The sequence below is a fragment of the Neomonachus schauinslandi genome, chromosome 1 (assembly GCF_002201575.2).
Source record: "Neomonachus schauinslandi chromosome 1, ASM220157v2, whole genome shotgun sequence".
Lineage (NCBI taxonomy): Eukaryota > Metazoa > Chordata > Mammalia > Carnivora > Phocidae > Neomonachus > Neomonachus schauinslandi.
The window spans coordinates 188,689,389-188,702,211 of NC_058403.1; the positions used below are offsets into that span (position 1 = coordinate 188,689,389).

General features: G+C 44.5%; 2 protein-coding genes across 27 annotated transcripts in view; one reads left to right on the forward strand and one right to left on the reverse strand.

The window, feature by feature from the left end:
• Positions 1-372: 372 nt before the first annotated feature.
• Positions 373-5,737, forward strand: PDHB (pyruvate dehydrogenase E1 subunit beta). Of its 3 annotated transcripts, none has more exons than XM_044916767.1 (10): positions 373-435; positions 515-568; positions 2,085-2,144; positions 2,284-2,346; positions 2,447-2,482; positions 2,614-2,899; positions 3,312-3,422; positions 3,957-4,048; positions 4,758-4,899; positions 5,184-5,737. In XM_044916767.1, the coding sequence occupies exons 1-10, from the start codon at positions 394-396 to the stop codon at positions 5,327-5,329; spliced, it is 1,032 nt and encodes a 343-aa protein (XP_044772702.1). In that variant the 5' UTR covers positions 373-393; the 3' UTR covers positions 5,330-5,737. The 3 variants fall into 3 exon arrangements, with proteins under 3 accessions (XP_044772702.1, XP_021550839.1, XP_044772705.1); XM_021695164.2 differs by having other exon boundaries at positions 2,085-2,192; positions 5,184-5,728; XM_044916770.1 differs by lacking the exon at positions 515-568 and having other exon boundaries at positions 394-435; positions 2,085-2,192; positions 5,184-5,728.
• A 673-nt stretch (positions 5,738-6,410) lies between these two features.
• Positions 6,411-12,823, reverse strand: part of PXK (PX domain containing serine/threonine kinase like) — a 75,130-nt gene continuing 68,717 nt past the window's right edge. For 11 of the 24 annotated variants that reach the window (XM_021695203.1, XM_044921327.1, XM_044921324.1 and 8 more), the window contains one exon: positions 6,411-7,678. In XM_021695203.1, the coding sequence (XP_021550878.1) occupies positions 7,461-7,678 (218 nt within the window). In that variant the 3' untranslated portion in view covers positions 6,411-7,460. Of the gene's footprint in view, positions 7,679-8,945; positions 8,983-11,735; positions 11,756-12,823 lie in introns of those variants that run through there. The other 13 variants (XM_044921338.1, XM_044921337.1, XM_044921335.1 and 10 more) reach the window with 3 other exon arrangements.

The following is a 12,823-nucleotide window of genomic DNA, read 5'->3' on the forward strand; positions in this document are numbered from 1 at the left end:
AAGGTGGTTAAGTTCCTATCATTAGAGTGTGCGCAAGCGACACCTGGTGCCCTTAGGGTTTCAGTGCCCTCAAAAGGCTGACCTAACTCTTAAGGTCCCTGCAGCCTCAAGTTATGTTCCAAAGAGGCTGACTTTCGGTCCCCCTGCTTCAAGCACCAGCACTTACGGAGGCGTCCCCGGCGTGCAGCGCGCACTGCAGCAGCCGACCGCTGCCAAGGAAAGACAGCGGTAGAACCACCCAACGCGCCACCTCAGCCCCGCCCCTCGGCCCCTCACCCCTGAGGGAATGGGCGGGGCACGCAGGCGCCGCGCCCTGCCATTGGCCCGAGCTGGCGGCGGAGGTGGGGCCTAATTCGACTGCCGTCCCGGCGACGGCTAGAGGACACAGTCAAGATGGCGGCCGTGTCTGGCCTGATGCGGAGACCCCTTGAACAGGTAGGCAGCGGCACGCGTGCCTCCGCGCGATCCCTGCCCACCTTGCGTCCCCTCTCAGTGTCCTCTCTCTCTTCCCCAGGTCTCCGGGCTGCTGAGGAGGCGCTTCCACCGGACGGCGCCGGCGGCGCTGCAGGTAGGTGGCCTGGACCCTAGCCGGGGCAGGGAGGGGCCGTCGATCCCGGGGCGGAGGCCGGGGGCGCGCCTGCGCCGTGGGGAGAGGGACGGCAGCGGGCCCTGGAGTCGACGGATTCCCACGTCCTGCTGGAATTCGCCGTGCCTCTGTTGCGACCCAGCGCTGGACACACTACCAGATCACCCCCGCCAGGCTCATTGGGATCTGTGGGCGGTCTGAGTACACTAGACTTGACGCTTCTTCCCTCACCCTCCTTTTAAATTTTTTACTGCACTAAAATATACATAACCAAATTTACCATTTTAAAGTGTATATTCAGCGGCACTAAGTCCGTTTACTATGTTGTGAGACCATCACCACCATCCGTCTTCAGAACTTTATCACCATCACAATCGGAAACTCTACGCCTTAAACAGGAACGTCCCATTTCCCCCTAGCTCCTGGTAACCTCTATTGCACTTTCTGTGCCTGTGAATTTATCTATTCTAGGTACATCCTGTAAATGGAATCCTACAATGTTTGTCCTTTTAGGTCTGGCTTATTTCACTTAGCATGATGTTCTCAAGGTTCACTCATGTTGTAGCATGTGTCAGAATTTCATTTCTTTTTTTAAGGCTAATATTCCATCTTATGCATATACCACATCTTGTTCATCCATTCATCTGTTGATGGACATTTGGGTGTTTTCATCTTTTGGATTTGTGAATAATGCTGCTAAGAACATTGGTGTGCAAGTAGCTGAGTCCATGCTTTTATTTCTTTTGAGCATCTATCTAGAAGTGGAATTGTTGGATCATATGGTAATTCTGTGTTCAACCCTTTGAGGAATTTCCCACCCCTTTTATTTTACTAGAGGATTCTACCAATCTGTCTAGTAAAATAACTTGTAGATTCTGAAGGTAGTGTTTGGAAGTGCCTGGTACCTAGTGAGTGCTCCAAACATAGTCTTATATAGGCTTCCTTAACAGTTCTCTGTCCCACACTAAACCAAGTGTGGAAATAAAACAACCCAGTATAATTTCTACTTAGGAAACTACTTATGAGCTGGTCTGCTTAGCAAACAGATTTTGTTAAGTTTAGATGCACATCAAGAAAAGTGTTCAGTAGGGACGCCTGGGTGGCTCAGTCAGTTGAGCGTCTGCCTTCAGCTCAGGTCATGATCCCGGGGTCCTGGGATCGAGTCCCGCATCGGGCTCCTTGTTCCACGGGGAGCCTGCTTCTCCCTCTGCCTCTCTCTCTCTATCTCTCATGAATAAATAAATAAAATCTTTTAAAAAAAAAAAAAAGAAAAGAAAAGTGTTCAGTAAACTTCTCATTAACAAATCCAGTCAGGCTGTATGATAAAAATGTTACTTTTGGAATTCTTTTAACTTTTAAGGAGAAGCCTGTTCTAGTGATAGTTTTTATATTGTATGCTGTAGGCAGCCTAGGTAATTATAAAAGGAGAGAATCTCAGTAGTATCTGAAATAATTCTGTAGTAATCTTTGTTGATTGTTTTCTCCATACCTATGACAGGTGACAGTTCGTGAGGCTATAAACCAAGGTATGGATGAGGAGCTGGAAAGAGATGAGAAGGTATTTCTGCTTGGGGAAGAAGTTGCCCAGTATGATGGGGCATATAAGGTAACCCAGGATACGTGAAAGCAATATAAATTGAGGTGGCTGTTAGCCCCCATATACATTTAAAAGTAATGAGATCATGGTGTAATTTTAGGTTAGTCGAGGCCTGTGGAAGAAATATGGAGATAAGAGGATCATAGACACTCCCATATCTGAGGTAAGCCTTCCGTCAGGAAGCATACCTTTCAGGGGCATGTTAAAGTGTACACTGTTCTGATTTTTATGGATTTTCACTTGTGTTTATGTTTTACTTATAGATGGGCTTTGCTGGAATTGCTGTGGGTGCAGCTATGGTATGTAATCCTCTTTATGAATCTCATCCAAAGAGATTTAACATGACCTTTTAAAAACATTGAATTTTGGAATGGTTGCCACTTTTTATTGCTTTTTAGTTTTTTTAAGATCTTTGTTTTTGATTTGACAGGCTGGGTTGAGGCCCATTTGTGAATTTATGACCTTCAATTTCTCTATGCAAGCCATTGACCAGGTTATAAACTCAGCTGCCAAGACGTACTACATGTCGGGGGGCCATCAGCCTGTGCCCATAGTCTTCAGGGGGCCCAATGGTGCCTCAGCAGGCGTGGCTGCCCAACACTCACAGTGCTTTGCTGCCTGGTATGGGCACTGCCCAGGCTTAAAGGTGGTCAGCCCCTGGAATTCAGAGGATGCAAAAGGACTTATTAAATCAGCCATTCGGGATAATAATCCAGGTCAGTAGAGTGACCCTTAGGTCTCGTTTGAACCTTAAAGAACTAAGTTGAAATCTTTGCCTGGAAGGAAGCCGTTAAAGGCTTCTAGTTAGGCTTAGATATATCATATAAAATGTTAATTAATGATTTACAGATACAGTAAAGACCGTTTTAAAAAAGGTGTTTTTGTTTTTGCTTTTCTGAGTACAAAGGGGCCTGTTAGGTATCTACAACGCTGGTTTAACTACAGTAGATAAAATGAGGACTGACCAGACAATAAATGCCAGCACCTAAATCATCCTCTCAAGGCTACTGGACACAATAGATGTGAGGCTTCCTAATCGGCATGGTGAAACTTTTCACAAAATGAATGATAGTGTTGTATATCCATTTGGTCATGTAGTCACTTCTGTTAAATATTTGTATTTTGCAGTGGTGGTGCTAGAGAATGAACTGATGTATGGAGTTCCTTTTGAATTTCCCTCAGAAGCTCAGTCAAAAGATTTTCTGATTCCCATTGGAAAAGCCAAAATAGAAAGGCAAGGTAAGAGCGCTTATACATGCTTAAATATTATTTGTAATCTAGCCCCTGTATTTATGTTGGTGAAATTCATTCCTTTTTTTCTTTTTTAAGAGGTGGGGGAGGGTTGGATGGAGAGGGAGAGAGAATCTTAAGTAGGCTCTAAGCCCAGCGCGGAGCCCAACTCGGGCTCAATCTCACGGACTCTGAGATCATGACTTGAGCTGAAATCAAGAGTCAGAAACTTAACCGACTGAGCCACCTAGGCACCCCTGATCAAATTCATTCTTGAGGTTACTGCCCTTTACTTTGATTAGGAAATTAGAGGAGGAGTTCAAGTTAAGAAATGTGTCATGCTTTGCTCCTACACTTGTGCTTTCCTAATTCTCAGTCCAGTAGATTTGAATTTCATCTCTAGAAAGGCTACCACGTTCCTCACCTCCCTGGAACAGAGCTGAGTTGAAGATTTTACAAATGAACAAGAGCCACAGTGGCTGCAGAGCAGTACAACATCTTCAGTTTCAACCTGGCCTCTGATCTGTGACCACTTTGTTTCAGGGACACACATAACCGTAGTTTCCCATTCAAGACCTGTGGGCCACTGCTTAGAAGCTGCGACAGTGCTATCTAAAGAGGGAATTGAATGTGAGGTATGTGGACATTCACTTCTTAAAGAATCAGAAAGTTTCCTTTTAAATCTAAAACCCAGAAATAGGAGTTTGAATTCTGTAACAGGTTAACTAAGTGTAAAATCTTGCTTTGACACTCAGTTCTGCCTCTGCTTGAAACTGGGAAGCTTCTTGCTTTTCAAATACCTAGCTTTTTACCATGTAGGTTCTAGCTCTGTTAGAGTAGTACCTGCTTTCTCAAGTTGGGATCCAACCTTGGAGCTGGAGGTCGGGAGAGGGGCAAACTAGAAATCAGGGTCTAACTCTTTCAGGTCCAGGACCTACCGCTCGCAGGTTACACTTGGGCAAGATCCGTACCGTGAATCTCAGCCGCATCAGCTGTAAACCAAGGAGAATACGTTTACTGTCCCATCAGGGTGGTTGTGGGAATTACACGTAGTGTAGCACCTGGTGCACGGTGAGCAGTCAGTTGGTAGTTATTAGTTGTTTTAACGAGAAGGAAGTTAAAGCCCAAGAGGATGAGTGAATTCTTAACAGAACCACTTGTGGTAGAAGTAAAGACTTATGTTTTAATTACAATTTCCCATTTTACATTTTGTTCTTGAATAGGCAGATTTGATTTTCCCAGACCCAGAGATGAACAGGAGACAAAGAGGGGGTGGTACTATGGGCATGAGATGGTATCTGTGCCGCGGTGACTCTGTGAAGCGTATCTGTATTGTCTGCTCAGGTGATAAATATGCGAACCATCAGACCAATGGACATTGAAACAATAGAAGCCAGTGTCATGAAGACCAATCATCTCATAACTGTGGAAGGAGGCTGGCCACAGTTTGGAGTAGGAGCTGAAGTTTGTGCCAGGATCATGGAAGGTATTTCAGAGAAAATGGTTCTGGAATGCTCAAGCTGTAATAAACAGTGTGTACCTGGATACTGGATAGAGATCAAAAGCTAGGGGTGGCCAACAGTCTTAACTTTCAACTTGTCACCTTGGCATTTTTCCTTTGGCTAAATATTCTTAAAAAGCCAGAAGCAGTCCTGGTAATTAGTATTCCTTTAGATTTTCTCTCCTTTGGAGAGCCATACCTCCTGTGGGAAGGTGGTGGTGCTAAGTGGCTTTTCTTGCCTCTCTCAGTTGGGCCTCCTTCTCTTCTAGGCCCTGCATTCAATTTCCTGGATGCTCCTGCAGTTCGTGTCACTGGTGCTGATGTCCCTATGCCTTATGCAAAGATTCTGGAAGACAACTCTGTACCTCAGGTTAAAGACATCATATTTGCAATAAAGAAAACATTAAATATTTAGTTTGGACTTGAATTTCAAGTCATTGGGATTTACTTAAAATACTTGCTGTCACTTCACCTGGATCGTACTGTAAGACCTTAGGATTCATAAAGTTATCCCTAAAGCAACAACACAATGTTTTTGTACTTGGAAGAAGTTTAAATGTGCTTGTATGTGGAAGAATTCTTCTCTCCTGCCCTAGACTCCATGGGGTTTTTTTTTGTCTATTACAATTACCATGTTCTTTGAATAAGGCTAATGTAAAATTTTACCCTCTCATAAGGACAAGGTATGAATGTGGCAGAGTTCTACAGAAAGATGTATCCAAAAATGACAACTTGTATGTAAAGATGAAAGCTATTATCTACATTTGCTGTTAAGATTGTTTTGATACGGAATAAAGGAATTCCTAACTATGACTAATTGTATTTTTATTTTTATTTTTTTAAAGATGTTTATTTATTTACTTGACAGAGAGAGACACAGCAAGAGAGGGAACACAAGCAGGGGGAGGGGGAGAGGGAGAAGCAGGCTTCCCCCTGAGCAGGGAGCCCGATGCGGGGCTCCATCCCAGGACCCTCGGATCATGACCTGAGCCGAAGGCAGACGCTAAACAACGGAGCCACCCAGGCGCCCCTAATTGTATTTTTATATTCTTGAGGTAATAAATGTGGGATGGATGGAGGTCTTAAAATTCTGCTAAGAATTTCTGTTAAGAAATTAGTGACACTAAATCACCTAAACTGCCATCACACTTGTAACAGGAACTTGTCCACAGACTCTTCAAATGCCCAATTGTAATAGGGTTCCCTTCCAAATTAAACCAAAATTCATGTCAGGTATTTTTCCTATTGCCGAAAAATAGACATTCTGCCATATGCCGCCTTCTTTAGAAGTTGAGACAGAAAAGACAGGTTTAAATTGTTATAGAAGCAAACAAGGGGTGCCTAATTTAAATAGCAAGACAGGATTGTTAGCTTTTAGTAATTAAGACAGAAAATGACACAAAAGAAATACTCCATGGATCTATTCTTTATAAAAGTTCCCACAAAAAATTCCCACTTCAAAGGCCTAGCCAAGCTACAGACAACACATTTTCTTCACATGGTTTATTTTAATAAAAAATACAGCTGAACATTTATCACAGATTAAATGAAACTATACACAATGACATTCTCTCTGCATAGTAACCAACACTGATGTGTGTACTTGAATTTTTAAATGGATTACTGATAATCCTTTAAAGTGCAATTTATTAAAGGGTTTAAGCAAATCATAGGATAAAGGATCTAATAAATGAGTAACATTAAAAAGATATATTTGGATAAATTTTTCAAAAATCAGAATTGATTTCTATAGATGCCAAATTTACTTGTGTTGTAATAATAACTCCCCACAAACCACAAACTTGACTTTATTGCTGAGGATTAAGGAGATCCTCTGATCGGCAAGAGCTTTTCCTGATGTTTACATTTTCTGTCCAATACACTCTAACTAAAAGAACTATAGAGTGGTTGCTTTCACAGCCCTGAGTTCTATAACCACAATGGTATTCCCGTTAGAACCTAGAGAAGGTTCCGGACTAGACTTGCCCCTGTCTATCTGAATGGAAAACGAAGAACTCAGTTGCTTCTCTCACTCCGCGACATAACTATGCTTTGGACTACAGTGTTAATAATGTCCAAGACAAAATTAGGTAGCAAAAATGGGAGTTATCTAAAAACCAGAAAATGCTTTATAGAGAAATGAGAGGAACATTTCTGGGAGCTGTCTGACCGGTTGGGAGGGATTGCAACCCAAAGGTCATTCACTGCTGTGACTGAACATTGTCACTCTTTTTCTGTCCGTTTCCTTCAGCTGGTGACAAGGTTGACTCCAATATGCTGCTATCCCCAAAAGAAGCCCATTAGAGGATGAACCAGACTCCTTTAAAATGGTAATAAAGGAGCAAAATATTTCTTAAGGTAGAAACGCCAGCCTGACTTTATTCTACTTGAATATTTCCCTCTTGAGAAGCCTCTTGCCTGAGCATCTGCAAAAGAGTCTGCGGCTGTCCTGGCTCAGCAATCATTCATCTGGAAAGAGTACTTCAGGGATTGGAGGTGGGAGGAAAAAACAAAGAACTTTTCCCTCCAAGTGTAAACCCGAAGCTTTAGCCGATCTTAGGAGCACTATGATCACAGGTTTCGGCTTTCCTCAAAGTTCCCTTTTGGAAATTCTGGATGGAGCTGAGTAAGGCCCCGCGGCTCACACTGTTCACAGCCTGGGGCAGGAGCTGTGTAGGCACCTCTGGGCTCGCAGGAAGCAAGGGAGCTGCTGGTGGTGGAGGTGGAGGCGGAGGCGGAGGCGGAGGAGGTAAAGCGGACGTCCCTGGGGGGTGGGGGGAGGAGAGGGGACAGTGAGTATCATCTCTCCCAACACCCCACACACATGCTACTGCTCAGTCCCGGGTAGAAGGGACTTGGATGAGACTGCAAATGTGTTCCCCCAGAGGGACCAAGCTACGGTACTGTACAGTTTTTTAAAATGCTGAACAAGAAAGCTAGAAGCATCAAAGGGGAATTAATTCAAGGTTGCCATTTTCCCCAGATAATAGTCATCTAAGACTGAATATCACAGATTACATGAAACTATACATAGTGACCTTCTCCCTACGTAGATGAGGCTCTAACTCCATTTCCAAATTTTAGCAATGGTCCCAAAAGAAAAGTTCCATCAGCTACTTTAGGCAGGTCCAGGGCACCTACTGAGCTAACAAGTAAAGACAGACATTTGTATGCACAGAGTTGGACTACCTGAGTATCAATTACTGATAAAAGATGAACATTTCTTTAGCTGCCCCAACACACACAATATTTGAAGGATGTGATTTAATAGAAAATGACAAAGCACTCAGGATTCTAGGCAAGGAACCAGTGCCCACTGGGTTAAGGGTTCCCCAGGGGCGCGTGTCTCAAATAATTTTCTATTAGGCTGCATTAGAGAAATATAAGATGCTAATAACTGTTAACAGTGCAAGATGGGGGGCAGAGGGCTCTCTCCCTGGCAATGGTATTCTCAGGGAGGAGTCTTCCTCAGCACCTTCTTTCCACTGGGGCCTAACCCAGGAACAGAATCGAGCTGCAATAACCCTACATCTTTGCTGAAGCATCAGGAGAGACTCTACCCTGGTGGGCAAGAAGGAAACTGGACACGTATCTAAAACTTCCCTTAGCTTCCAGGCACACGAACATGTGGCAGTTGAATGTTATAATTTTGAATCGACGAATGAATTACTCTCCTAGGACAAAATAAAAACTGAGTACAGCCAAAGACCTGCTTTAAAGAACTTGCTGGTGCCACAGAGTTACCTGCCCCATTACCTATGAACCTTGCAGCTCTCGGTGACTCCTGTGTCTGTTTCTAGCCTTAGCCTCGGCCCCTCCTAGGGCTACATAGCGAGACATTCTGTTAGGCGTTCTTCCCCTCTAACCTGCTACTGAGCTGTGGTGGTGGTAACAAGTAAACATACCAATCACCACTTGAGTTTCTGTGGATGAGTGGTTCAGGGTCACCAATCAAATACTTAGGTAAGAGCATCCTTTTTACCGAGGGTGACACATAACAGTTCAAAGTCTTGTATTTCATAGAAAACCACTTACCTTCCTTACATCTTTTACTCAGACCTAAGGCAGCTGAAATTTAAAAATCACATAGATACACACATTCATGCTCTGCAATCTCAGAATTCTCAAATGATGAAAATATAGCAATATGAATAAACATTAAATACAGACAAATGAACAAAATGTAATTCTCACTGGTTCTATAGAGTAACAACTAATGAATGAAGTTCTATTGCGTTTTCTGCCAGGCTGGCTTATGGAAAAATGTTCCCAGCTTTATGTTACAGGGTTACTAAGATAAAAAGGACTTTAAACCCACAATGATTGCTAAGGTGAGAAGAGCAGGGAGAATAAGCGTGCTAGAAGGGGGTTTTGGAGAGTGGCCAGTGAAATCCCAGGAGGAGGGGGGTGTCTCTGAAGGCTCTTGGGACTCAACAGCAGCACCAAGAGCTCCCAGAGGAGCCGCAGGTGCCGATACCCCGCATCGCCACCCAATGGCCAGCATCTGGGTTTGACATTCCGTACCAGAAGGGGCTTCAGTTTCTGCCTGCCAGCTTTGTGCTTTGACCTTGGAGAAAAGTCACTGCAGGTTACAAGAAAGAAGACAGGCTCTGGGCTGCAAGTGCTAAAGGCACAGAGCAAGCCATCCAGAGACCCGTTACCCCTCCAGCCCGGGATTCTGGGTGGCTAGAGGTGGGTCTCAGCCGCTGGACCTGGATAGAGAACGAATCTGCTTGGTCCTCACAAGGAGCCGACCCTCGACTTTGGCTGCGTTACCAGCCACTCAAAAATTAAAAGTGCAAATTGACAATCTCAGAGTTTGGGAGGTGGGGGTGGTGCTCAGTACATGGATCTTTATTTTTCCGAGTAAAGGCTGAGACTGTTTTGGCTTTAAAAATGAATCTCCTTGAATATGTAGGTAGCATAAATAAATACACAGTCCCAAGTGTCACCGAGTAACCCATGCTTATGAAGCAAATGAGAAGTGGGGGTCTGTGCAAAAGGAGACGCTGCTCGGGCGCCTGGGTGGCTCAGTTGGTTGGGCGACTGCCTTCGGCTCAGGTCATGATCCTGGAGTCCCTGGATCGAGTCCCGCATCGGGCTCCCTGCTCGGCAGGGAGCCTGCTTCTCCCTCTAACCCTTCCCCCTCTCATGTGCTTGCTCTCTCTCATTCTCTCTCTCTCAAATAAATAAAATCTTTAAAAAAAAAAAAAAAAAAAAAAGGAGACGCTGCTCATCCAAGGGTAAGGAGCAAGGTCACCCTGATGTCCGCCCCCAGAGGGCCGGACCAGACCCAAAGGGCCTATCTGTCCCATGAGGCCCAATTTCCTCACTGGGCCTGCGACAACTAGGGCAGATCTTCATGTGTACAACCAGGGCAAGACAAGACCTCATCTTGCCAGCTCAGAACACTCTGGAAGTAGGGAGGAAGTCCCACAGTCAGAAGGTCAGGAGTGGAGGAAGCAAGAACACAGACCCAGGGACTCAGCCTCTGACTATAGGCCCCAACAGGGTTTTTTGGCCTTTTCATTTTACATTCTCTATAGTCCACAAGCTTCCTTTAAAGATTCGCTGGGGCTTAAGCTACAACATGTTCTAACAGTTGGCAATATTGATAGGGGCCCAGTGCAGAGTTGGCTATTGTGCCCAAGGCCAGCATGAGTGCCACCGACTCGTCCCTGCCAGCAGGTACCCAACAGCCCTTATCTCTAGGCCCCAGATAAGACCAGACAGATTCCATGTTACACTGGTTGCTAACTAACTAGAATTTAAATAAAAATTTGAAGGAAAAAAAAAAAGGTTGGTCGCTAACTCCCTGCTTTGAAAAATATTGGCCTGCAAACCCAGGATGAGGGATGTGCCAAAACAGTTCTCTCCCATCCTACCTACTCTTAGACAAAAATCCCAAAAGCCAACTACTTTACCCTCCCCAGAATCCCATCCACCAAACTAAGGAGAACCTGGCAATCCAGCAGAGGCCCTGGAATGGACCACAGACCGCTGCAGGAAGAGCAAAGGTTCGATCTAGGGTGGAATGCCTTGCTAGAAACATCCTCACCAGCCTCAGCAAAAGGACACCTGGGCGGGGGGGTGCCCTTTCTTTGGGGCCAGTTTTAGCAGTGGGCCATCTACAAGTCTCTGTAGGTCTGAGTTCCTTTGTGGTCCGCAAACGGAAGTGGGGAGACCATGGGGCCACCAGACCAACACCAGGACCTGCTAGCCACCCTCGAGAGGGAACAGAGAGCAGTGACCTCAGGAAGCAGGCAGCCCCCCCAGCTCTTGCCAACTGCCTTTGTATTTTGTAGATGAGAAGGCTGCACTCATGTCCCAACTCAAGAATTATTAGGGATGCTTTAAAGAAAACTGTTTTCCCCAACAGTTATAAAAGCCAGTGAATTATCTTCCTGAAACCAAGAACTCAATCGGCTAACACTCTTTCCCTTCATCAGAGTGATAGGGAACCAATATGTTTGCTGCACTAAGACTCTGGGATCCTGCTTTCCAAAACTGAAATATACCAAAATGCCATGTGGTTGATTTGCAGTTTTAGAGCTGTATTTTAAAACTACAATCAGAGTGGAAATGAAGATTTTGAAGGTCACGGTGAAAATGAAATGAATGTAAATGAAGTCACTTGGGTGCTTTTTAAAGATGCTGTATTTCATTTAAATGTTCAGATAAGGAAATTGTCCCAAATCTGCTTTCCCATTTGTTCATCACTTCAGTGATCTAGATGCACTGGGGCCCATTTCACATCCAGAAACAGAGCATCTTTAAAGTTAGAGAAATTAGTATAGCTTACTTTACCGAAAATTTCACGTTCAAAATGGTGCATGCTCTACTGAAAACAGCAAAGAGAGAGAAAGAGAAAGAGAGGGGACATAAGTCATTATTCGATTTTAGTGTCATTTAATCAAATAGTAAGAGAGAGCAAAATATTAGTCTGAATCACATGCTGATTATTCTCACTGCCAAACTAGGATCTACTTCACCGCAAAATGCATTGGTTTGTAAACACAACTGTGACCCTTTTAGAACAGGGCAAATATGCTAATACAGTAATCAGAGAGTCAATATGCTAATAGAGTTGCCAGAGAGTCACTTTCCTCTTCATACTTTTTTCTATCCCCCCTCCCCCCCCACCCTGCCATTTGGGTAGGATTTTTATTTGTTTACAAGCACAATACTCACTTCAGAAGACCAGTGAAGGTTTTAGTTCTCCCCCAGCCCCCGAAAAGTGGAATGGGTACAGGAAGTGTAATTAGTTCTATTGCTCAATAAGGACAGTTTATCAAGAAGGGAGAGAAATTAGAACCCATCACTTTTCTCAATCGCATCTTCTATACTGTACAATGGAGACGGGTCTTTTTAAAGCTGGGAAGAGCAAGAGCACAGGGTACGTCTAAGGTGAAACAGCGGCAAATGGCCCCTCCCTAAAGGCCACTGGGATCTACAGGCTGAATTTCCGCAGTGAGTGACATTTGCTTACTTGTGGCTATAAAACCATTAAAAAGAAAACAAGCAAGGCAAACCTTGTTCTTGTCTTCCTTTTAACTGACTAGATTCCAGGTTAAATGTGAAGGATAATGCTTTCCCTGACAGTGAATCCCAGAGCTCCTGATGAACGAAGAGAATCGCTTCGTCTGGGGAGGGGCTGAGAAATGAGGCCCACGAGGTGCTGGGCGGGCTGACCACTCACAAGGGACAGATCTGGAAGGATGCTGAGGACACTGCCCTGAGCCACCTCCCACACCAGCCTTACCCCCTTGGGGAAGGAGGGCTGAAAGAGGGCAGGAGAGCAGAGCCAAAATACTCTTCAGAGAAGCACTGAAGGCAGACCTGTTTGTCCCAAAGATGGCAACTGGTTTGTGTGTGTGTAGGTTTCAAGAAAAAGAGACAATTCTTATGG

Coding starts and splice junctions, on each gene's coding strand:
- PDHB (XM_021695164.2), top strand. CDS start 394: ATGGCGGCCGTGTCTGGCCTGATGCGGAGACCCCTTGAACAG. Junction 569..2,084: donor CGGCGCCGGCGGCGCTGCAG/GTAGGTGGCCTG, acceptor TACCTATGACAG/GTGACAGTTCGTGAGGCTAT. Junction 4,900..5,183: donor TTGTGCCAGGATCATGGAAG/GTATTTCAGAGA, acceptor CTTCTCTTCTAG/GCCCTGCATTCAATTTCCTG.